Raw genomic sequence first — 27032 nt, forward strand, 5'->3', positions numbered from 1 at the left:
GTAGAGCAGTTATTCTACTTTCCGTATTTCTCCCATTATCCCTGCAGGCTCTGGGTCCATGGGGTGTTCGAAGTTTTTCAACAGAAATGTCAGGTGTGATTCTGGCATTTATGGTTGTCAACATCTTTGAAGTGGATGAATGCCAGGGACACACTCCTGGGGACACTTTTAGTCAATGGGGGAGTACCAACTGTGAGATCTGATGGTTTTCTCTGATCTTTTACATAGCTGCATGGAAGAAAGATGCTCAGGCTTCCCTCTGCTGTTTCTTGTCACAGTGAGTTTGGTATGCTGGTATAGGGCACAAGTAGAAATGTTTCCTTCAAGTTATTTAAAACCCTATGGATACCAGGCTTGCCAACCCATAAATTTAGGAAATTACATTCCGTTAGACTAAGTCCTTCCCTTAGCATGTTATTCATCTAGTTATTCTTTAATTTCTCTCCTACAAACACTTGGCCCAGGTCCCGAGGTCCATCCCATATCTATGTGTCTCCTCCGCACATAAAAGAGATTCAGGAAAGGAGAAGGAACAATAAAATTTCAGGTTTCCTGGCAGCACTAAGTGAAGTAATCCCCCTACACGTACACTTTTCTTTCAGGAAGATCACTTAGTCAACCTTTCCATTCACCTGCCTGATGAGATCTACACATACTTTAAGAGGGTAATTTGGAAGACTTACAACAGCAGAAGTTGTTCAAGCTATAGCATTAGTCTCTATAATTTGCTTTAAGTTTGCCCTGAAAATTTTAGCTCATTTACGCAAATGAATAAACTAACTGCCTATTTATCATTCAGGTAAACCAAGACTCATTTAAACTACTTACTAATAGTCCTCTCTTATTTAGTAGTGTTCTTTAAATGTTTTTGCTTAATAGTCCCCAAAAGAGTTTTAGAAAACTGTATCTCTCCTTAGATATGTTAAAATTAGCCCTTATAAATTTTTTAAGATGAAAAGAAAATAAAGGATATTATTTTCCAGCATAGAAATCCAGAACATAATTATAGGTGTGCTTTAGATATTTTTTTGTCACAACTTTTTGATAAAATATTTGTCAAACTGTGGGACTGGAGATTAAGCCCGGTTTATGTGAAATGTCTGCCATATAGACGACCCAATAGACAACGGCAGTCTCATTATCAAACCAATCTGCTAAAACAGATTTATTTTCTACCAGAAAAAGTCTGAATTCATTTTTGAAAATAAACATATTAATATGCATCCCCATATCAAGCATCTCATTTCTGAATTCTAATTCTAAGAGATAATCAAGAGTGTATCAGAGTAAAATATAGGCCCTCAACTATATAATGGCTCAAATGCAATTGAAATTCATTTCTGATTCACATAACAGTATTAAGCTGGCAGTCAGTTCATTGGGTTAGCACTCCTCCACAGTCGTTGAGAGACAACAGTGCCGCCATTTCAACATTTGGGTACTGAGGTGTCTGGGTCAACTCCATTCTGAAAACACTGAGGAGGAGGGCATGTGAGAGTGTATAGGAGCCAAGCCTGGGAGTGATATCCATCACCCTTTGCTCTGATACCTTTGGCTGAGCTCCTATCTGCAAGGGAGGCTGGGTGATGTGGACTAGCTGTGGGCTAAGGAAGAGAACACTGTAGATTCTGGTGAGCAGCTAATGGATAAGGTCACAACTTGTGCAATAAATGTATGGCCTATGTGAAAGAACCTGCTGTTTTCCAGTGTTTATTACCTAATCTATCTTCACTTTGCTCTCTTCAGACTTGCCCTCAGAATCTGTCCCTTTATCTATCGGAGTAATGCATTTGTTCTGCAAGGAAAAAAGGGTACTGGGAAAGGAGAACCAGCAGCCCCATCCAAGGTCTGTTCTCATCCGGATCAACATCAGGAAAGACTACGTATGAAAGTTGAGGGTCTGTCCCCTAAGACAGTCTTCACATAACCTCCGGTTACAAAGACCCCAGTTTGAGAATCACTAACAAATAAAGTATTAAAGAACATACAGAATCACAGAATTCTAAAGTGCGAAGCACTAGTGCATTTTACAGAGGTGAAAACTGAGCTAGAGTGAAGAATGTCCAAAGTCTTATAGAGGTCAATGCGCATAGTGGGGCCATTGTTTACTCTAGCAAACTCATTTTTGCCTTTGGTGTAAATAATAATTCGTAGCTTTTATTGTGCATTGTATAGAAAGGCCTGAGAAAGCTAACCTTTGAAAGTCCTGCTTATAAGGTTGGTCTCTGGCAGATGTCTGGGAACCTGGATTTTGGGATGGTTCCCTCCATTTCCTGATAAGAATGGCTCACCTGTTGGCATGTAGTCCAATGTGATTTATGCTGAACACTTGTTTCTCTTCTGGGAGTCTGGAACTTTGGTACATGCTAGGTAGAAAGTGCCCCCCAAAATTCTGGGTGTTGATTCTCTAATGAGCTTCTCTGGTTGGCAATATTTAACAGGTGCTGTCACAACTGTTCCAGGGGAAATTAAGGAGTCCTATGTGACTCCACTCAGAGAAGACTCTGGAAGCTTGCACCTGGTTTCCTCCAGACTTCATCCCGATGTGCCCTTTCCCTTTGTTGATTTTGCGTTGTACCCTTTTGCTGTAACCAAAGCTATGAGTACAACTATATGCTGAGTCCTATGAGTCTTCCTAATGAATCCTCAAATCTGAGGGTGGTTTGGAGACCCCCAAAACACAGGTAAATTACATATGACAGACAAAACTAAACTGCATTTAGGATATTAAAAACATAGAAAGTAAAGATAGAAATTTTAGTACATTTTGAATATAAGGGTTTTTATACATATATACATATATGGAACCTCTAGAAAAGGGTGAAGGCAATTTACATTCAATTTAATTAAGCTACATACTTTCAAAATGACAGATGATAATGAAAATCATAAAAAATACAGATTTTGGTCATAGCTAGCAAGTAAAACAAAGATTCCTTAAAAATTACTACCAAAGACATCAGAAGGAAACCCTCCATATTGAAAAGAACCATTAAGAAGATGACTATGGCATTGTGAACATTAAGAAAAAAATGTGTCCAGAATTGAAAGAAGAAAAAAGAAAAGATGGACTCTCGAAGCTCGGGGTGTTTGTATTAAAGACAAAGGGAGGAAACTCAGGTCACTCTCTCCTTTATAAGCTTGTCCCATATTCTTCCTACTGAAGTCACTAGACAAAAAAAAGTCACATAAAAGACCAAAGTACTTAAATAAAATTTCCCTAATTTTATACTTTTACTTTTTTCCTTTGATTTCACAAGCAATACAAAGCTTCTTATAGAAGTGCTGCAATTTACACAACAGTATATATAAAATTATTTTTTTTTAATCACCCAATATCTTGCTATCTAGATGTAACCATAATATGACATTTCAAGTCTTTTCCCTATTTGTTAAAAACAATTGGGAATATTTTGTATGTATAATTTATCTTGAATTTTTTCTCATCAAAACATGGTTTATAAAGAATTCTTAATGACATGTATTAAAAAGAAATGTTGAAGAACTTTTTTTCTCCTTTATACTAAAGATACAAAGATACATGTGGAAACTGGAGTCTCAGAGCAAGGAGCCCGAGTACCTGCCAGCCAGTATACATACCTACAATACCCAAGGTGAGAGCACGGCTCTGTGCTTCCTGCCACGGCGCAGGCTGGTATTTGACCAAGATACAGAAGTGGACAGTGAGCACAGATGCTTTTCTCCCGAGGGTCACTGGTCTGGAAGGATAAAGGGGACCATGCACTGTGTTGCCTTGATGGGCTGACTTCTCATACAGTGGGCACAGGGTACTGTGATGAGAGACTCAGCAGTTATGATGCAGGTTAAAGGTATCCCTGTGAGTCACAGAGCCTTCATTTCTCCATTTTGTGCTTGACGCAACCACAATCCGGAAGCAGTGCAGACAGCACAATGGTTGAGAGTAAGTTTAGTGGCTGTATGAACTTAAATTACTGAACTCTTCTTAATGTCGGTTTTGTGAAATGTAAAACTGGAATAATGATATGACCCTCAAAGGGCTGCTGGAGGATTACCTGGACAATGCCTGGCACAGAGAAGCCAAAACGAAAAAGAATATTCAACGACAAAAAAAAAAAATGAGTACATCTTGCTAACCATTAAAATATAATAAGCTAACCTACTTCATGTTTACTTTTTTTAGCATGGGTCAGGTGGGGGTAGGGACAACTTTTAAGTATCTCCAGAGCAATGCAAATCAAACTACACAGAGTAATCCAAGAGACATGCAAACAGCATCTTTAATTCACCAGACTGTAAGTGTTTCATTCTTAATGCTAACGACCTGTCTTCCTACGGCATGTATGACAACATGTGCTTCAACAACAGGTCCATTCTCAACATCTGTCAGCTCAGTTTCCACATCTGTTTTCAAAAACAAAAATTATCACCCAGACAGAACTTTGATGAATGAGTGATAGCTTCACCAAAACTCAAAATATGTTGAGTCGCTTTGACATGCTGCAGGAAGGCAGGATTCAGGCTAAGAGATACAAAGTGGTTTCTCCAGGACACAAGCCTCCAGGCTTGTGATGTGCCCGCATCATCATTAACAACTTTACTTGTGAGGCTCCTAGTTAAATGCCTCAGGTCACAGGAGGTGACCCCAGGATGTACCAAAATCATTAATTCAATGCACCTTGGAAAGATTTTGATTCCAGTCACTAATTTTGATGCTGTAATAGGATATATGTTGGACTCAACTGCAAAAGCAAAGAGAGGTTCCAGGATAGGGAAAGTACACTATTCAAAAGAAGTAGCTTTATCCAAAGATTAGGCGAACAAACAAAACAAAGTATAATATCCTAAGGTTCCAGGGGAAAATGACGAGTGACATATTTTAGCAAAAATCTACGGATTGACTCAAGCAGGAGCTCAGGCTGCTGTGTCGCCATCTCAGCGAAGATGCTGGCTGTTTCCATCTAGGATGACAAACAGCATGTTAAATAAGAATGAGGGTGGGGGGGGGGGGAAGTGCCAATGCAACTTTCCAGTTCCCACTGAACTGCGGTTTTCAATTCACAGTGAGCTTTCAATGTTGTTGTGGTTCTGTGTCTGGATTCCCAGTCTCTCTTGAAATATACAATGTATCAAAACTTGCAACAGTCCAAAATAGCAAGTTTTAGCTCCATACAGAGCAATTTAATCCCAGCCCGGCACTTTCCATATGTATACTTTAAATGAATTTTATTTATCTTAATTTCCTTAAAAATCACCTGAGTGTCCAGTAAAAATGGGTTGAAATGATGCCTAGCATAAAACATCACAAGAACAAGAACTTTAGGGGTCTTTTTGTTTGTTTTTACTGTTGTTTCATTACAGGAAGGTACCTACAACGGGGCCTGGCAAAGAGGGGACTGAAAGACTGAATGTGTACAGATTGAGGACCACAAGGGTGACGCACGTGAAGGCACTGTGTACAGCATCCACTGCAGGGCACGCATGCAATAAATGTTAGTTCTAACTCACAAAGTGTGCTGCTACCGCTCCTTTCCATGAGTGAAACAAGTGAAGGTTGACTTGTTTTAAGAATACAATCATTGCAACCAAGAATTAATTTATCCCCCAAATAAAAATCTTTCAAAATGACTAAATAAAATGTCCAAGAGGAGAGGTCTCTCTCTTTTCTCCACCAGCTAGCTAATCCTTCCTGATAAGGAAGGTCAAACTGACTAAATAGGTCAGCTGAATTTTTTTAAAGCATTTAAAAAACTCAGGATCGTCAGAAAGAATCATAGCTAATTTACTGAATGCAAAGATATTAAGCTCTGAGATCTGTTCTGGTGGACACTGGAAAAACCCTTGAACGCACAACTTCTTGGGTGACAATCTACTCATTACATATCGTGCCCACCATCACAGCTGGGATGCTTTTCTCCAGGGTCTACATGGGGTGAAAATTGTTTCATATTCCTTCTTTCTCTCAAAAAAGCAGGATTTTGTTCACTGCCTCACACATACAAAGGAAGGAGACCATCATTCTCAAGGTCTTGAGACCTCTGAAAACTCTCAAATTCATGACAACCCACAGAGCACATACCTTTTCATGTAAAACATGTATTCTCATATACAGAGGCAACAATGTTGTGTTCACAAGTCTGGATAGTCAACGTTGTGTTCACAACGCTGGACAGTCACTCACTAACGCCTTATACAGCAGCCATAAAAGGCTCTACAAAACTATGAACTGCAATGATCTGGCCTTTTAGGGTTACCCTCGAATGATTAAAATTGTGAAGGGTTGACAGGTAAAATGTTAATGCTAAATTTAATACAATACCTGGAATGCTTCAAAAGTATCTGCATTTTTTAAACTACAAAAGCAGTAAGTAGACTCTACCAAGATTTGACCACAAGCATAAAAATAAATATGGCTGGATGTTAATTCTGCATACATAACTTTCTATAACCAAAGTATTCGTTCTGGTCAAATTTCAAGAACAGCTTATGTAAAAATTGCTTACATACATAAAAGATTCAGCTATTAGGAAATAAACCCAGTAATGACATCTTTCTCTTCTCTTTAAAGTGAACTGCACTATATATAATCTTTTCATTTGAAGGCAAGATTAGTTTGCAGTTCTTCAGCTAGCAAATTCCTGTCGAGAACTGTCTTTTTAAAAGCTGTCAATGTTAAAATGCTGTTTCTGGTCAACAAAACCCATGTGCCCACATCACCGTGAGTTAGAGTTCTCAGACACCTGCCACTAGTGGAGTTTATTTAGATGATAGATTTATGTGTCTCTATGTACCTCTCGGAGGCTTTTAGCTGTCTCTGACATACCAATGGTTTGTCAAAGCTTTCCAACAGATCTGACACTAGGCAAGAGTGAACTAGAGTTTGACGGGCCCTGCAAGGCTAATGACACTATGTGAGAATATTTTAAAACTTAATTTAAGAATACTCCCTCCATTTTCTTGCAACCTATTTTTTCCACGGACTTAAATAACACAGACATCATTTTAAGTACTGAACTCATTTAAAGTCCCCTAAAATGGGACACACACACACGCACACACACACACACAAAACCATGCAGTATACCTGAACTAGAATGACCGTTTCTATGGAAAATACTGGAAACAATTAACTTCTGCACCTCAGTGTTTGTATTCAGCCTTTGAGAAGATCAAGAAACTACCTAACTCTGAGGTAAGTATAGCCTAGTAGCCAAGAGCATGGGATTTGAGTCAGGAGGCCAGATTTAACACAGCTCAATTATTATCTATTTAACATAACCACTTTAAACCTCTGATTTCTCATCTATTAAATAAGAGTTGACATCATCACTTCACTATTCGGTGCCAGCCTTTGTGCTAATGTAACAAATATCTCATTTAATCCTCAATGAGATAATGATTATGAAGATATAGTAGAAACTAAAATTAATATCTTTCTTAGAAATGATTTTGGCAGAAGGAAATATGGAAATGATTACCTGAGATCAGAACTTTCTGAATGGAGGGAGAGCTATGTAAAAAGCCTTCTACGAGGAAGATTCTACCCCCTCAAGTCCAATGTTGTCTAGAAGTGTAAACACTGAGTGTGTGGTGGGATGTAGACAGTCATGAACTCTACTTCTCACTTCCCAAAATACTTCCCTTTTTACTGTCATCTACATTATTTCCCTTCACTTCCTCCCCTTTCTACTTTTCTTTACCACATTTTCTTTCTCCCTGTGCCACTGAGCTATCATTACTCTCATTAGTCATTTCCAGAGTCCATCTAGTAACCTTAAAAATATGGTTTTTAATTACGATGTAACTGACGTGTAGTAAAATTCACCCTTTAATGTTTAGGCTTTTATAAATTTTGACCACAAAATGCAGTCATGCAACCTCAAGATATCCAACAGTTCCACTGGCACAAAAAAAATTCCCTTGTGTCCCTCTGTCATCCACTAGTCCACACAGGCAGTCTCTGGCGCTAATCTGGTTTCTGTCCTCATAGGTTTTTTTCCAGATTGTAATACAAATGGAATTACACAGATTGAAGCTTTTAGACGCAAGCTTCTTTCACTTAACATAATGCATTTAAGATTCACCCTCGCTGACGGTATCAGTAGTTTGTTCCTTTTCAGTGCTGAGTAGCAATATTACATTATATGCATGTACTATGGTTTGTTAATTCGTTCACCAATTCAAAAAGTAGTCGTTTCCAGATTTTGGTCATTATGAATAAAGCCACTATAAATATTACTTATAAGTTTTTGTGTGAACATAAATTTTCATTTCTTTAAGGTAAATTTCTAGAAATGGGATTGCTGAATGGCATGGTAAATTGTACATTGAACTTAATAAGAAACTGCCAGACTGTTTTCTCGACATGACTGTATCATGTTGCTTTTCCATCAGCCATGTAGGAGTGTGTTCTGTTGCTACACATTGGCATCACTACTTGGTATTGTCAGTTATATTGATTTAAATAGTCCATAGATATGTATTAGCATTGCATTGTGGTTTTATCTGCTTTTACCTGATGGATGACATTTTAAGCATATTTTCATGTGCTTATGCTCTGTCCATATTTGTTCTCTGGTGAAGTGCAAGATCAAATTTTTGCACAATTTTTATAGGGTTGTTTTATGTTGGGTGTCAAGAGTTCTTTTTACATTTATATATGCTACAAACCACAATACATTACTACTATTTTGATTTTACCTTCTTTTTAACCATTTCTGCAGAACTACATTTCCTTGCAATAAAATTAAAGCTATAAATATGATAAAATTACATAGAACTATGCACACATATTGTACCAATGTCATTTCCAGGTTTTGATACTGTACTATAGTTATATAAGGTGTAACCAAAGGAGAACAGTGGGTGAAAGGCACATGAGAATCTCTATACTACCTTCGCAACTTCCCGCGACTCTGTAATTACTTAAAAATCAACAGTTTTTTTTTTTTAAAGTTAAATAACATTTGGGAACTTTACTGGTACTTAATTATTTGTAATATTTTATGTATGAGAAAATGTGTTCCAAATGATAAAAGTAAACTTATAAACAAACTTAATATCATTTATTTATAAATTGCTGACTACCTATACATTATTTTTAATATCATTTTGTTATTGTGATAACACTAACATAATATATTTCTAATAACAATAATAAGAAGAAACATTTGTTTAGCACTTACTATGGCCAGGCACTGGGTGAAGGACTCCACATGCCTTTTCTTACTCGCTGCAACAATGATAGCAGGTACTATTACTGTGATTCCAATTTTACAAATCCCTACTAAGAATGTAAAGAGTGAAAAAAAGAGCTTCATATAGAAACTGAGGGATCATAAACATTCAAGGGAGAGACAGAGTTAGAGGAACCTGCAAAGCAACCTGAGATTGAGTGGCCAAAGAGAGAGAAGGGACACCAATAGAGAAGTGTCGTAAAAATCAAAGACAGACTTCCAAGGAAGATGACATATTCTCAAATAATTGGTATGTGGCAGAGCAGAGATGTGGACCCAGGCTGCCAGGTCCCAGAGCTCATACACATTATTATTACATTCAAATGCTTTTACACTTGCAGCAAATGGTATATCTCCAACAACTATACTTAGTGCAATTCAGGTGATTAAATTCTATTTAAAAGAAAAACTTTGTGGGATATAAACCTAAAAGCAACAAATGAACAAGACAAACAGAGACTCATGGACATGGACTATAGACTAGGGGTTACCAGAGAGTAGGGTGTGGGGGAGGAGGGGGTAGATAGACGATTAAAGGGGGTCAAATATAGTGGGATAGGAGGAGGGTGAAGTGGGTAAAGGGGATCAAATATATGGTAGCTGAAGGAAAAAAAAAAAAAAACTTTAAAAATGCAGCCTGAGAAATATCTAAGTAAGTGAGATAAGCAGAGGCATGTGAAATGTTATGAATGCTGGTAGGGTCACAGTAAGACCAAAGGAAAGGAAAAATACAACTACCCTTAAGATAAAGTGATATTTTTATAAAACAGATTTACGTATATGTGTGTGAGTATTATACATACATAGTACACCACTGAAACACTTAATTATAACACTGTTAAGGTGTTATATCCTACCAAGTTGTTTTATCCACAGAAAAGTTAAAAAGCATTAGTCCAATATATTAAACATGATCACTTCTGTGGAGTGGCATGGAGCTAGACATGACTTTCATTTTGTATTTCATACAATCTAGTGTAAAAAATTTTTTTTGATGAACAATGCGCATTACTTTTGTAACTAAAACAGTATATCTTTGAAAATAAAATTTAAAAATAAGAACCTAGAGCCTTATATGACCTATATATTAAAATTGTAACAATAAATAAACAAGTCAAAGTTCAAAAGTACGATTTAACCTTATCTGCAGTGGAGACATCCTGTGCCTCGCGTGTCTCAGGCTGATAACCTGAACTCTAAGTTTGGCCTGTCATTTTCTCAGAACATCTCTGGGAGAAATAGAATGTGATTAAGAATGAACACAGCACACTTGCTTGTTTGCTTTCCCCACTGCAGGTGGACTGTCATCCTCTGTGTACACTGCAAGCTGAGGTTAAAAGGTTGTCATGCCTTATCTATGCAGATTGTACACTGAGGTGGTGTCATGTGCATAGCTATAGGGCAGAGCTCCCCAAATCAGCATGTGGAAAAGAATACAGAAACAGTAAGATTGTCATAGGCAGGAAAAGGAGACTTAATAGTTCTAAGGCCATCACTAAGATAAATGGAGTTTTGAAATTAAATGGTGACTGCCCCCTGTCAAACTGAGAAGCCTGAAAATGCATATATATTAACTTCTAGGCCTGCCAGGAAAAGGAGAGATTTTCATGTTGCTGGCTTCTTCATTTTCTAATTATGAAAAAGGATTCTTAGAGAAACGATACCTAAGAGTCAGAAATATTTAAATGTTCTTGTTGTTTCTAAAAACATTTGGGCCACTGCTCTCTTTCTCAGTTCTAAGTTGACCTGACAACTAAAATGTTCTCTAATGTTCATATTATTATTTGAAAAATATTTATGAATAGCTTTGAGAAACACAGAATGGGATAATACCAAAGGATAATTATCTCTGAATGGTTTCTCCCCAAAGACAATTTAAAGCACATTTTGGTGGCAGTACTGAGTTCATGCCTCTTACTGTGTACTACAAAAGAAGTAACAACAAAATAATCCCTCAATTCTTAAAAAAAAAAAAAAAAAGAACAAAACAACTTCAAGACATACATTCTTTCTGCTCACATCTCACTAGCCAAAAGTTAGTCATCTGGCCACAACTACAAAAAAAATAACAAAAAAATAATCCCTCAATTTTCTTAAAAAAAAAAAAAAAAGAACAAACAACTTCAAGACATTGTAATATTTGCAACAATATATATTATGAATAATGTTTCATTATTTTGAATGTTTCATTGTTCATAAACTATGAATTATTTGAAATTTTGTTACTAATATACCACCATTTAAAATTTACAATAAAAAAATGTTTATTATTTCTAAAGTGATCTCAAAATAATTCGATCATATCTGAAAACTGTACACTTTTGATATTCTTATCTATTTGTTCAAAATTATTTACACTGGATAAATATCTGACATTAGAAAACAGAAATGCTTATTACATCTCTCTATAAATAAACACCTTAGAAGAAGAATGTCTTAATCTAGGCCTTCTCTTCTGCCTTTCACAGCTACCAAAAGAATAAATGATATCTTTAAAAGTTCCATATCTAAATCCTTCCAGAATGCAAACCCCATGACAGCAATGACCCTCTCCATCTCTGGGTGGCCCCTGTCACCAAGCACCAAACACTATGATCAGCCCCTTCTTTTATTTGTTGAATAAAAGGTTCATACATGAATGAAAGAAATGCTCTTTATTCCACAATTTTCCTCTAAACCTTTAAAATGATGACAAGCTGGAACCCCCAAATTATGTAATGAACGATGATTAAATTACATTTCGAATATATGCTCTGTGGTAGAAATTACTCTAAGTAGATCCTCACAATACTAAAGAAAGCTATTACTCTTCCAATGTCATCAGCTGTCAAATATAAAGCTGTGACATCATTAAAACCAGGAAAAGACAACTGAATAGATCTCTGGATCATGATTTTTTTGTTTGTTTTTTAACTACAGTGGCTGACTTATTACGTTTCACACCACTTAAGAGTTTTTAGAATTAATTATGGGTCAACAATGACTAAACACATCAACAAGTGACATTCATTGAAATAAATCATACCAAATGGCCAGCATATTATAAGCTGCTGTGACACTACTGCTGCTTTCATAAATAAAAAATGAGAATTAAACTTTCATAGTAAAATATTTCACCAGACTAGATTGCAAATTTTGACACAGTCAATTTATCATTGTAAAACTCAGATGAAGCTCAGTCGACTCTGGTCAGAAAGCTCATTAGTCTATTAAAATTATACCTTTGCCAGAATATCATGGTTCCTTTTACTGAAAAATAATTGCTATTTACTGAAAATATTTCATAATATTTTTTTGCTTTGTGCAGAGAAAATAAGTGTTTAAAATTGATGAATTTTAAAATCAATAATGAGTAATAGATGGCTCTAGGAAAAAAATTTGAAAGTTTTAATTAACCTTATGCACTATTCCTGTAATGAAAAGTGGTCAATTTATTTGACTACTTTTTCCATTTACTTAAGGTAAAATACTTGGTTTCTAAAGAAAGGTGGAACATATTTTATATTCCAAGCAGAAAAAAATCCACAATTTAAAAATTTTATACTAAACACGGTTTGGTCTCAAAAACTACTAGTGAAAAGATTATTTTAAACTAAAATTAAAACGAAAAACAATTGTGAACTAAATATCTTTTCATGGGTTTGAGCAATCCCATGTGATTCTTACTGTAAATCTTTTATATGCAACCACATATCTTGGCAACAATATCCCAGTGTGGGCTAAGTTTTTATTGGTTGCAGGGCACATTTATCTTTCATGAGAACACTGGACTTCCCTTTTTGTTCATCTTTTTTGCAAATCGAACTATTCACTTCTATAGGTTTTGTTTTCATTTTCAATATATTTCATTTCTTTGCTCTAAGACAGAACATAAATGAAACCTCCAGGGCTGACACTGTATTACCTGACTATTATACTTCAAAAAGGGCATGGAGCAGTAGATACAGTATTATCATGAACCAAATTCTTATTCAGACAAATGCAGTTGTTCACTACCCCTGAATTACTGACCAGCAATAGTCACTGAACATCAACCCAGGAGGAGCAAGGTGTTGAATAGCTACACATCCATGAGAAGGAGAATTCTGACATATCTCTCTCCTGAGTCACACCCACATGGACTACAAGGACCTCAGATTAAGTGTGTCCAAAATGCATTTCCCTGTGTGTGGCATGACTGCTCCCCCACTGCTTGTGCCAGAACCGCAGCTCCTCTATACCTAGTCTGAGCCATCCTGCCTCTGATCAGTTCATTTCTCTCCATCTCGGGGTCGCGCCCAAATCACTTTCACTGAAACTGCCCTCTCTGCCTCCAGTCCTGCTCTTTAGAATATATTCTCACCACCAGAATACCCTTCTGAAAAATAAATCTGATCACACTATTCCACTTCTTAACAGGCATTAAAGAGTCTCCAGTGCATTCAGGATAAACTACAACATCCCCTGAACCAGCACTATTCCAGGAGAAATACACTGGAGTCACATAATGCAATTTTTAATTTTCTTTTAGGAGCTACATTAAAAAACAGGTAAGAGAAAAGAATGGGGAGTAACTATTCAGTGAGTACACAGAATTTAAGTTTAGAAAAATGAAAAAGTTGTAGAGATAGAGGGGAGATAGTTGTGAATAGCCTCAATGCCAATGAACTATACAACTAAATATGATTAAAATATTTTTGTTAAATATATATTTTAACAATAAAAAATAGGTGAAATTGATTTTAACAGTATATCTCATTTAACTCAACAAATCCAAAATATTACCACTTTGACGCATAACCAATATAAAGATTTTTAATAAGCTACTTTATATTCTTTTTTCATACCAAGTTTTGGAAATCTGCTGTGTATTTATACTTACAGCACGTCTCAATTTGAACACTAAATTTTCAAGGGTGTTTGAAATGTGAAATGTAGACCTACCCAAAACTATACGTCTTTCATGTGTTTATGCTGCTTTAGTTTTTAAATTTAGCTTATTTTAAATTAAATAAAATTTAAAGGTCAGTTCTTCAGTAACACTAACTACATTCCAAATGCTCAAGAGCCTTAAGTGGCCAGTGGCTACCGTACTGGACATACAGTTCTAGATCATCTGAGGCTTCCTTTTTTCCCAGCATCATCTCCCCTTCATACTTCATGCTCATGCTCTATTGAAATTTAATTTCCTAGACTTTCCGATTCTCTCCCACTTCTAGGCTACTGAGCACACTGATCACTTGCCTGACCCCTCTTCCAGCTAGCTTTTCTCATCTTTCAGGTCTCAGATTAGGCATCATTAGGCACTGCTTCTTTCAGAAGCTTTTCTATACCCCTGTACCTCCAACTCTCATACCCCAAATTTACTTAGGTCCCTTAATGCATTCTGGATTTTTACTATACTAGATCTTTTCATACTGCTTTGTAATTGCTTATCTAATTTTCAATAACTTCCATTATTCTGTAGTATCTACAGAAGTGAAATTAAAGTACATCTATCACCTAACCACATAGCAAGTCCTAAATAACTATTTACTGAACAAATGAATGAATGAACACAGTAAAGAACATCAGGAACTTATTCCCTACTTATAAATATTTATCGGCTGTGGTCCTGACTGGCTGGAAGGCAGCTTATTTATGCAGCAAGAGGGTTGCATCATTAACCAAGCCCTTCACTTTCTCATTTCATCTTCACGACCACCCCAGTTTACAGACAAGGATCAGAGAAGATAATTTGTAAGGCCAAATTTGCCTAAGTGGAGGATGCAGAACTCAAACAATCTTAATCCAGACACCACACCTTCAATCTCAGTGTAACAGAGGTTTAGAATTGCATGATCCAAAGGGCAATCCAGATGAATGTAGATAACTTTGATTTTAAATCAATAAATCCAAAATGAGGCATCCTAAAACAGTGCTGGTACTTGTATTGAGCTCATGTTAAAAAATGACATCACTAAATGTGGGAATATGCCTAAAATATACCACAATGACTACGTTGCATTACAAGCATGAAGCGATTCTCACTTCACACAAAAAGCATTTTATAACTTTTTGTTGATCTTCAAAGCACTCTTCTGAGGGAATAACCTAATTTATACTAAAATATTAGAAAAACAAATAATAATGAATCCACTGTTTTACAATAATGACTGTACCCTTCAAACACTATAACCTCTCTGTTGTCAACTGCTGTTGACCAAGCAAAGCCCCAGCAATTGTTTAGAGCTGTCTGGCAGTTGCCTTGGTCGGGCATGCATTTGTTGGTACTGACCCAGCCAACGTTGGCGGGAAAGGGGTGACTCCATCTCTGGAACCTCAACCCCAGCTCACTCATTCAATTAAAAGATCTGTCACTAATCACTACTCACACAGACAAGATCAGAAAAAATGGACCATTCAGCAATGCGAGCTGAAAAATAAGATTACTCTCCCACAAAACACTCTTTAATCATGAATTATCTGAAGTTCTACTTATCTGTATGATAATGTTTTTAAAATTAGTCCTCAGGAAAAATGAGTTCAAAACTAAAATTTTAAAGGCTCCAATCAATTTCTTTTTGCCTCAGAGTTTTCTTTCAGCAGATAAAGAAAAATCCATAGTAACAAGATAACATTTCACGCATTTACACATTTTCTCCTATAGACATCTACAGCCTTCAGAAAGTATATTATTTGTAGTCATGCCCATCTGACATTTTCCATTTTACTCAAAAGATTTTATGGTTTGGTATTACAGCAATATACAAATTTGACAGCTTGCAATAGGATCTAGTCTCTGCAGCAAATCATTCTGACAGTTAAGTACTATACAACTACCAATGTACATTTTTTTATACTACACTTATTTAAAAATCTTACAAAGTTGAGGACATGTGTACGCTTAAGTCCTAAAGAACGTTCTTAATGATGTTGTAAGTTTTATACTAGACTCATTAAATAATAGGATTCTACATATCATATCATTATTATGTCATTTGTAGTATCACTTATTTCTTATTCAGTAGTTTACTTACTATTAAAAGCAAATTTTTACTCAACTCCACTTAAATAATAAACTTGCTCATTGTTGTCAATGTTTATTACTCTCTTAGAACTCCTGTCTTTAAAAACAACTGAACATGTGAATAAATCGGTACATGAGTTAATGTGGGACATAATGACTTTTTTGATTGCCTTTACGATGCTACTTTTTTTCTTTTAAAGTGATGAAAGATAATCAATATGTCTTTACATTTCCCGAAATGCATTAGCAGAGGCTCTGTGATTCCTCTAGACAGAAAGTGAAGCTGCTATCTAACACGGCTGTAACATTAACTAAATAGGGCTCAGAGTGATCTTACAGAATAAAAGACGGACCCCGTTTCTCTCAGTAATTCTCTTTTTAGTATTCAATACATCTGATAACATAAGCCAGTTAGCAAGAGAACAAGTACCTCTTTCTAAGAAATAGGAAGCCTGAATGTATTTTCCCTTCTTGATTCATCGTTTCTGATGGAATACCACAGTGAAACCACTCTATTTTCAGAATTGATGTACCTTTCGAAACTATAATCTTTGGCTTTCAAGTTCACTATTATTTGCCTTCGGGTACAAATTTTAAAGTGTATAGAGGCTTCTAAGCAGAATAGTTGGTCTCAGCCAAATACTAAAAAGCTTGTTGCTCGGTCATCATTGCAGTGTAAATTCCTTTTCAAAATAATGTTCTTCACTCAGAGAACACTTGTGCTTGTGCTTGGTTCACTTGTCAAATACAAATCAGATGGAGGTCATCGAATGCCTGGGGGCAACTTCAGCTATTCCAAAATTCATTTCTCTCTCTATTTGTTGTAGAAATAGGATTTCAAATGTAAAAATCCTAGGAATGTCTATAGACTTAGAAACCAAAGGCATTGTGCTATGCCACTGTGAGGATGGCTGTATGGCCAGTGAATACCACACCAAGTTTTCATGCAGTAGCAGTGATCAAGGTAGACATTCTTTGCTTTGCTACGCGCAATTTAATATCTAAATATTCTTAGAACACTTCTACTTGAGAAATTTTTCCCTCCAAACAGGAGGAATGTTTAAAACTATTGGTTGAATTTAGAGTTTGCTGCAATTTTCTTCGACTGCACAAACTTGTCTTGTTGTTTTACTTATCTAAATTTCACAGATCTTTAATTAATGCAATCATCAAAAAGTGATCAATGTGTGTAATAGACATTCGTGATATGTATATAACAAATATCATAACTTCGTGCTGTTTTACTCCTCTGGCTTGGTTTTTTAATATTCTTCCCTTAAATTTTATAATCAGATCTGAAGATTTTTTTGGTGATTTGCTTCCAAAAGACAATACTGATACTGAAGATCGTTCCAGCAGACAATACTGTTGGTCTTCTGTTTTATCATATTTGCCCTCTTTAAATTCCTGTCCTTAAATTCTTCCTTATAGTTTTTACCTATATATTTTTCTATTGTGAAAACCAAAATAAATAAATAAATAAATAAATAAATAAATAAATAAATAAATGAATAAATAAAAATAAATAAATAAATAAATAAATAAATGGATAAATAAATGACATATTAGCTTTGTGTGTTATATATCTATTTCCTTTTTTTGCGTTCCCATCTTTGCACAATTAGGCTCCTCTTCCAGAAATTGTTATGACTATGGCTAATCCATCATATTAGTAGAGAAAACAAAACAGGAGGAAATAAGAAAAGGACATAAGCAAAGGAAATGATTGAGTAAACTCTAAAATCTGTATCATGTGGGAGCAATTGTTTTTCTTTTTGTTTTCTAGCATACTAACCATCTGTGACTCCAAACCAACTCCTGGACTGTCATGGCTACCCCTGAGCATGTCATTCAAGTGGGGAGTAGGAAATGTCCTCGACATCCTACCAGGTACCAATACTCTGATGTTTTCTGAATAAGCAAAAATAATAATCAAAGGACATGAGCAAGGGGTTAGGAATGAGAGCCCTTGCCTCAAGGGCAACTTTTTCTATACTGAAAAGTCATTCAAAAGTAAAGGAGTTTGCTCTAAATGAGTAGATAAGAAAAATACTAAGTAATCTAGCATCTGCATTAATAATCAGAAGAGTGCTTAAGCTGACAGAGAAAATGTTTCTCCCTTTTGAATGTGACTTTGGATAGAGCCTATTAGGTAACTCTCAGTCATTTCTTTCCTATAAGAGAATGGCTCTACTTATAACCTGATACTTTTATATAGCAATCTGTAGCATTTTTTAGATGAAGCGGCAATTTCTTTAGTAATCCCTGAGATAACTACTCTATGCAGAAGCTAAATATTCTTGAAGAAAAAAGGAAAGAACAAACTAAAGACCCTTATAGCCAAATATATTTTTCCACTGAAATTTTAATTAAAAAATAATGAATTTTATTAAAATATTTCAAATTATCAGCAATATAAATAAAATAAAATATGATGTCTTGAAAATAAGTCTAGTCTCATTATTGTTGTCCATTTAGTTATCTGATGAGTGGAGGCCACGCTTGTAATATCACCAAACAAGGTGGCTGGATGAGATAAAGGTTCTTCTTAAAGCACATACCATTTTAGGGTCAACGTAATCCATGAAGAGCACCAAAACTGTTGTTTTCCATTTGCTGTCTCTTCTTTTTTAATGGTCATTATAAGTAAGAGGAAAAATCTGCTAAAGTCAACAAATCCTTTCTTACATCCTCAACAAAAATCTTCCTATACAAATAATTGTACAGAAAGGTATTTCCAAAGCTGCAAGTTGAACTTATGAATAAATAAAAGGCTAACAACAGTATTATCAAAATATTCAAATACCTCTGCACAAATTCCAATATTCCATATTCTAGAAAGACTGCTAATAATAATAAGCATTTTTTTTAATATAAAGCTCTCATACTAAAGAAGACATTTTAAACCCACATTTAACAACAGCCATTCTTAAGCCTCTTGCAGTTACTAGCTTTTACTAGTATTGCTTAGTACCTTTACAGAAAAACACTAATTTGCCCCAAGGGAAGCCAGCTCTTCCCATGTAACTAAATGAAAAACTGAACTAAAAACTTGCCCTCTGGAATTTAGCACTTTGAATTCACAGCCAGCAGCACTTCCCTGCCCTGCTGCTACCGTTGTGCTAAAGCACCCCTGCATGCACCACACATCTCTCTCTCTGTGTGTCTCTGTCTGTCTCTGTCTCTGTCTCTGTCTCTGTCTCTCTCTCTCTCAAGTGTGGGCAGGGCTCTGATTAGGCATTTGCTGAGAGGTGATTTAAGGGCAAGGCATGAGAAAATGGTACAGCAGCACCACCTAGTGGTCACTTGAAAGAGGCTCCGAGCCCCCCTCTTCCAGCTGCCTCACAGATGAGCAATTTGTTCTACCTACATCAGGTCACTCCAGTTTTAAATCCCCAGACCAGAGGTTCCAAGATCAGAAATCTCAGATAACAAGGCAAGTGCTGCGTGAATGTTCTATAGGCTCTCCAAAGTACTGCTACATTTTATGACCTAATCCCATGTACCCACCAATAAAGAAATCAATGCCTTGCTTTTAGAGCGGCAAGCACAAAGGTGTGCATGAATTTACCATCACAACTTTTAAATGGGAAACCATAAACAGGCACAAGCTACTTGGTATCGTCTGATCAAACCCTCCAGCCATAATAATTTTAAGCCAGAAGCATAAATAATAAACAATTTGTTGCCTTTTATTTATTCTATAAACGTTTACTCAATAGCTACCATGTGCATGTGTACATGCACACGCACGTGTGCACACACACACATGCACCACAGAATTTTAATCTTTATGAAACTTCGTTAGTATTCAAGGTTGTGTAATTTCCATAAAAATAGGTAATGTTAAAATACTAAATCAGATTATATGATACAGCAGCGAATATGCACATATGTTGCCAAATCCTCTTACTTTATTGACAAATAAAAAAATTCAAATAATTTGCCCCAAAACGTCTCTAGGATGTTTTTAAAAATAATTAAGAAGTTCTGTTCTCTCGGTCTCCAAATTACTTCTTCAAAAAGTGATGAAAATGAAATTTTTCTGTTTATGTGTATGTCTTCACAGTAAACCAGTGTGTTCTCAAATGGGAGTGATTTTGCATCCCAAGCGATATCTGACATTGTCTGTTTGTTCAAGGGTGCTGCAATCTAAGATGCACATGACAGTCGTCCACAACAAAGAACAATCTTGTCTAAAAGGCCAACAGAGCCAAAGTTGCGAAAGCCCAATCTAGACTATAGGGGGCTAGAAGACAAGAACAATGTTTTATTCAAAAACATACACAGTATTTGGCAAGGTAAGGTGATGATTGTTTGGCAAAACAAACTGACTCTAACTCTTAATATCCCCCATCTGTGTGAATAAGAAAGTAGGTGGACAGTATGGAGTCCAGAAAAGGGTGGGCTACAGCTCCAGAGAAAAACTGAAACTGACACTAGCAGACACACACATACATTCATTAGATAGAAAGATAAAAATAATTTGCCTAGACATACATTGGCCTGGGTGAAATAACACACAAAACTACTGCTCCGACTTCTGGCTGGCCATGCGCTTACTTGTTAGATTACTTAAACTTCAAAAGAATCCTAATGTCAGAAAAGCACAACCTTGACTGTACATAAAAGGCAGAGAATCTTATTCTCTGGAAGGGTGTATTTCACCCCACACACAAGTGATCATTTGTGAACTTTTTTATTCAAAGCCAGTCTGTCTGAGCCCAATCACCAAAGGACACTGATTAAAACCAGGGCATAGACAGCATTGTAGATGATTCACCAGGGTGAAGGTGTTTTCTTGAGGATTCTTGGTGAAAAGTTATCTAGACTTCTGGCTATTGTCCTCTGTCAAACAATTACAGCATTTTTGCGTAATTCCCCCCATCTGAATGAAGTTTCTCCTTTTATTTTTCCACTTAAGATAATCACTGCAAGCATTTTAATAAACAGCATTCTAAGCAATTCTTCATGCAGTGTAAAAGGGGAAGGGATTAAGATATACAAATTGCCAGTTATAAAAATAGTCACCAGACAGAAAGTACAGCAAAGGGAATATGGTCAATAATACTGTAATAACTATGTATGGTGTCAGATGGGTACTAGACTAATCAGGGTGATCATGCGTTTTATACATAACTGTCTAATCACTATGTTGTACACCTGAAACTAATAAATATTATATGTCAACTATAAATGAAAAAAATTTAAAAAGAAAAAGAAAAATAGTAACCTGGCAGACTCCTCCTGATCCAAGTATATAATATCATCAGTAATAAGTCATATTTACATCACATTCCTCTTAAAATGATGAGAAGGGCACTTCATCTCTGTGACATTCCTCCTAAAACCCACACCACAGTCTAAATGTGACAAAATACCAGACAATGCAAACTGAGGATTATTCCACAAAATACCTACCAAAAATTGTAAAGATCATGGAAAACAAGCAAAGACTGAAGAACTCACAGATTTGAGGATTCTAAAGAAACTAAACAACTAAACCCAATGTGGTATGCTAGATGAGACCTTCGAACACAGAAAAAAGACATTAGAGGAAAAATTAAAGAAAGCCAAATAAATTCTGTAGTTGAATTAGTAAGAATTACCAATGTTGATTTCTTAGTTTTGACAAATGTACTATGCTTATGTAAAGTGCTAACATTATAACATTAATGGAAGCTGGATGAAGTATATACAATAACTCCGTAAATCTAAAATTATTTCAAAATAAAAAGTTAAAAAATTAAATTATTTTTGCATATAAAATTTAAAAATTAAAAACAGAAAAAGATCTGATCTACAATCTGCTATTTTCACCCAATATGTGTCATGGACAGCTCTACATTGTCATTTAAAATAGACTTTAGGAGATTTTAAATTCAGTCTAGACATATTATAATAAAGGTACCAACTGTTTAGGGATGGAAAACATTCCATAAGGAATATGTGATATACACAATCAAGATGAGTAAAGCATTGTGGAAAAAAAATAAGCTTTGCCATTTTCCCATGCTGCCTTCCCTGCTGTTCCCTTAAAACCCCTCTGGGACTGGTGTGGATAACAATACATCATTAAGGAAACATTCCTGAACAACAGTAGCCAAGATATAAATCCTTAAAGGGAAGCATCAAGAGCAGTGACCACTCAATCTATGAGTAGTGAACACACAATGCAATATATAGATATGCCTTACTATTGAACTGTACAACTGAAACATTGGATTCCATTAACCAGAGTCACCATAATAAAATTTTTTTTAAAAAAGAAATACTATTAATTAAGAAATAGTGTTGGTGTTTGCAAAATAATACAGCAAAGGGAATATACTCAATAAATATGTATAGTGTCATGTGGGTATTAGATGAATTGGGGGAGCACTTCGTAAATAATATAAATGTCTACTACACCTGAAACTAATATAATATTAAATGGAAACTGTAATTGAAAAATAAAAAAGAAAATAAAAAGAAATTAAAAAAAAAAAAGCAGTGACCACTAATTCTGAGGAGTATTAAACTGGGTAATAGAAGTCATCTTTCAGGAGAGAGAACCAAAGGTGATTATTAAATGTAGTGTTTGAATTTTTGCAAATACTTATTACTTGTAAATCAGAAAAAAATTAAAATGTAAGATATTTGTTAGTATTTATCACACTGAACATTAAATTCTATAACATGTGGTGAACTTGACATTTTTTTAAATATCCTGCCTAACAGTATTAATTCTAGCAAATGTTTTTTTGTTTATTTCTTATTGGTGTTTTAATTGGTGAGCAAGATGTAAGATTTCAAACTTTCCCATGGAAGTCCAGGAGCCGAAGAATTTTACTCTCTTCTGATAGTCACTGTGAGCTTTAAATGACCCATTCATTTCCACATCATTCACAAAACTCCCATTACGATATCCTGAGCATCCTGGTCCCACCACTCATTTCTGCCAACAGCAATCAACAGCTCCATAAAGAGTCACTATTTTTTAGCAGTGTGAAATTCTTGATACAGCTATAATGAGAAATAATGGTGTTCACTTTCTCTTCTATGAGAACGAAAGAAGATAGACTAGATTCTAAGAACCTATGACAAAAGTCCAGAAACAGTACGTCCAGCTGCCTTTCTCGGTGGGTAAAAGACTAGCAACAAAACAACTAACAGTCAGATAGAGAGTTACAGCTGCAGTGCCTGAAACATTCTATAGTAGAAAGATCTCAAGTTAAGAATAACAAAAACTGAAGAAATTCTAGGGAATTAAGTCTACATGTAAGACATGCTCCAATATTTTAAGTTTACACAATTTAACTTTAGGGAAAATTGTCATTAAATATGAACTATAAGGGCCTAAGCAAATGGTCTGTTGGATCACAATTTAACAGAACTCCAAGGTTACTTCAATGTTGGGGACATTAAAGGTCTATCTTCTCAAAGAAAAATACACTTAACAAAGAGAATCAGTGGGAAGATTTTTATGAAAGTTTCTAAAACAGAAAGTAGGTCAGAAGATAATCAACCAGAGAGTTTGGCATCTATTCGTAAGTAAGAAAATCCCTTGGTAATAATAAAAGTTTTTGTATTTCTCTGCAACAATCTTCTTGGTGAAGAGATGATGAAATCAGGTTAGATGCGTTTGGCTAAGTCAAGATTAAGAGAGAGAGAAATTAAACAAATTAAAAAGAGATAGTTGGACAGCTCAGATCCATTTCTAACAAAACTCACCAAATAGCCTACAGTTTGAAAATCCACCTTAATCCAGGAAATGTAGTATTCTTTTGTCTTATTTCAAAAAGAATTTGAGGAAGGTTATAAGCATATTTGCAATATAACAGAAAAAGAGTATGTTTACAGATAAGTCAACTTAGGCTAAAGGAAAAAAAGGACAGAAATGAAGCTAAGAGAAAAAATTATCTTGGGAATGTGTGTATTAATAGAAATATTCAGAATGTAAATTAACACTAATTTATGAGATAAAAAAGAAGCTTTGCCACTCACCAATTTTAACCTCTGTAAAGGTATTCTGCCTACATCTATCTGTGTCCTTTCTGGGACATTAGTGAATCGAACTTCTGGGACCGCGACGGCACACATGACATGGGCCCACCTACAGGAAAGGAGACATTAAACATAAACAAATGTTCCCTAAACTTACATACCTTATACTTCAACCAGGCGATGCAATTCTTAATGGTGGGAAACACACAGATGAGAAAGAAAGCTAAACACCTAAATCCATAACAAAAAGACTACTCTTTGAATTTTAAACCCATTAGATATCTGGATGCATTCAGTACCACACCTGCCCACCACTGTGATATGAAAAAGTAGGTGAAGACCAAGAACTCGATTCTATCAATACACATATAGTTTTCTACACTTGATCTGCAAAACACTGAAATACAGACCTGCTATTCCATTTGATGCTGAAATACAGAGGTGTTTAATATACTTAAGCTAATTAATACATGAGAAAAGATTAGTTCAATTAATAAAAGGTAAGAACTAGGTATAGCATATAATCTTTTTACATAAGATAACTATCATAAAGCAAACTAGAACAAATAGCAAAAGTTTTCTAGAAGAACTATACTGATTAAGTAAATTGTTTCTCATTGCAATCCTACTATAATCAAAGGAACCTAGACATAAAGAGAAATGAAATTTAGCTTGTTCCCTTGTTTCCTTTCAAATTCTGAACTACTCCAGAAAAAAAATGACACTATCCTCATTACTACTATTAAGTTTCTCATAAATATTCAGCCCCAAATAAATAAAAGACTCTTGAGGTTTAAAAAGATCTTGAAACAATATCAAATCCACCAATCTATTTTCAAGTCAAAGAATATTTATTTCGCTCAAAGAATAAAAGACTGCATCCTGCCTTTAAAGGCCACAGGAAGAAAGGACAAGTGTCAACCCCATCAGGGCATTCTTTCATATCTAAATGAATACTACAGTTCTTTAGCGAAAACTACTCCTTTTTGTCCTAGCCCAAGAATAGGAATAGAAGTTCTTACCATTTGTCTTTATAGGAACCACCTAAAATTATCTCACAGTCTGCATGACCTGTGCAACATCCTAGAATTAGTCAATATTTTTTAGTATAGTGCTAATCTCATGAACTAAGACTATGGAAGATGAGGATCCAAAATTAAGCAAAAGTAGTTTCTTAGACTAAACTTTATCAACACCAGAATGATAAATGCCTTTACTCTTACTTATAAGCAATCAGAAACATGCACGTGCACACAATTACACAAACTCCATCATTACATTACACCCGGGGTCCCAAGTCCAGTGCCCATGGGGCCAGGCAGAATGTGAAAAAAGAAACGTGTAAACAAGGAAATGTAAACTAGTAAACCATGGTAACCCGGGGAGCGCATGCCCATTTAGGCCAGGTTCTCATCACACCTTGTTATTGTCATATTGTTACTGAGATGCACAATCGTTTTTCAAGTAAAGATGAAAATGTGGATTAAAAAAAAATCTCTCAACCTTTAAAATGTGGATCAAATTTATAAAATGTGTGTTGATCAAATAAAAACATATCTTGGGGGCTGAATTTGGCGCTCAAGTGCCACTTAATACCTCTGCCTAAACCATTTCTACATGTTTCCAGTTCCAAAGGAGCCTATAAACTGTTTTGGCTCCATTTTCAATATTAAAATTAGGTCATGAAAAAAAAATTCACATAAAAATATATTTCAACAATTGCTATAAAAACCAGATTACTTTTATGTTCGCTTATGACTTTCTTTCAAGATTCCTCATATTCTCCAACTGTCCCCTTTAAATTTTAAAATCAACATTTTCTCCCTGTTTTCTATTTTAGTACATACCACTTTCTTGTTAATTTGCTGGTGTTAAAGTAAATGATTTTGTTTTAGTGTTATGACCATAATTGATCTTATTTATCTGAAGATAACGGACTTCACTGTTTTCAGGCACACCCTGGTTTTATTAGACTAATAGGGTTCAGCATATTAAACACTAAAATTCCAATGGAACCTACATCATATGGGCTGCCTTCATTTGAAAAAACTGTTAGTAAAAGAAGGGTTATTCTTGATGGTGTCAAAGACAGAACAGAGCAAGACTTAGAATACTTCTGTTCAGCAGAGGTCAATGTGGTATCAGAAACCAAGAGTCCCCAACCTCTGGGCCATGGACCAGTACCAGTCCTCCTCCTGTTAGGAACTGGGCCGCACAGCAGGAGAAGAGCAGTGGGGGAGCGAGCAAAGCATCATATGTATTTGCAGCCGCTCCCCAGAGCGAGCATCACCACCTCAGCTTCACTTCAGATCATCAGGATTTAGATTCTCATGGGAGCACTGGTCCCTGGTGTCAAAAAGGTTGGGGATTGCTGTCAGTAACCGTCTCTGAAGACATGCCCAGAATCCCAACATCAAATCTGGATAGCACAAGCCCTGGAACAATGCGTACAATAACAAGAGGTAAAGCAAACAGCCACCCAGAGGTTGAACCATTCTAGAGAGAAGAAAACAATGAAATTCAACACATTAATGCATTACTTACTTATTGTTTTTCGTTTCCTTAAGAGCACCTCCTCTCAAATTGCAGAGACAGCACTCCTAGGGGAGGAAAAATATCACACACAATTATCAGACCCATATAATAACAGCCATTTACTGTTTATCTGAATATTCCTGTAAATTCTGATTTTTTATTTTAAAATTGAAACTATCAAGAACTTTATGAAGGCCTATCTCTGAGCAGTTTGAGAAAGGAAAGGAAAAAGAAAGGGAAGGTGAGGGTACACCCAAGAAATGTTTTTGAGAGATATATATCTCCTAGAGGAAACCAACATTATCCTG

At 35.6% G+C, this 27032-nt stretch overlaps 1 protein-coding gene across 4 annotated transcripts in view; it reads right to left on the minus strand.

The window, feature by feature from the left end:
- KDM4C (lysine demethylase 4C) overlaps positions 1-27032 on the minus strand; it is a 336400-nt gene that overhangs the window by 81034 nt on the left and 228334 nt on the right. For all 4 annotated transcript variants that reach the window (XM_025051416.1, XM_015594513.2, XM_006918364.3 and 1 more), the window contains exons 16-17: positions 26734-26789; positions 24190-24298 (exon numbers count right to left, since the gene is read on the minus strand). In XM_025051416.1, coding sequence (XP_024907184.1) covers positions 24190-24298; positions 26734-26789 — 165 coding nt within the window. The remainder of the gene's footprint in view (positions 1-24189; positions 24299-26733; positions 26790-27032) is intronic.

This window comes from Pteropus alecto, unplaced genomic scaffold (genome assembly GCF_000325575.1).
Source record: "Pteropus alecto unplaced genomic scaffold, ASM32557v1 scaffold95, whole genome shotgun sequence".
In the NCBI taxonomy this organism is placed as follows: Eukaryota; Metazoa; Chordata; class Mammalia; order Chiroptera; family Pteropodidae; genus Pteropus; species Pteropus alecto.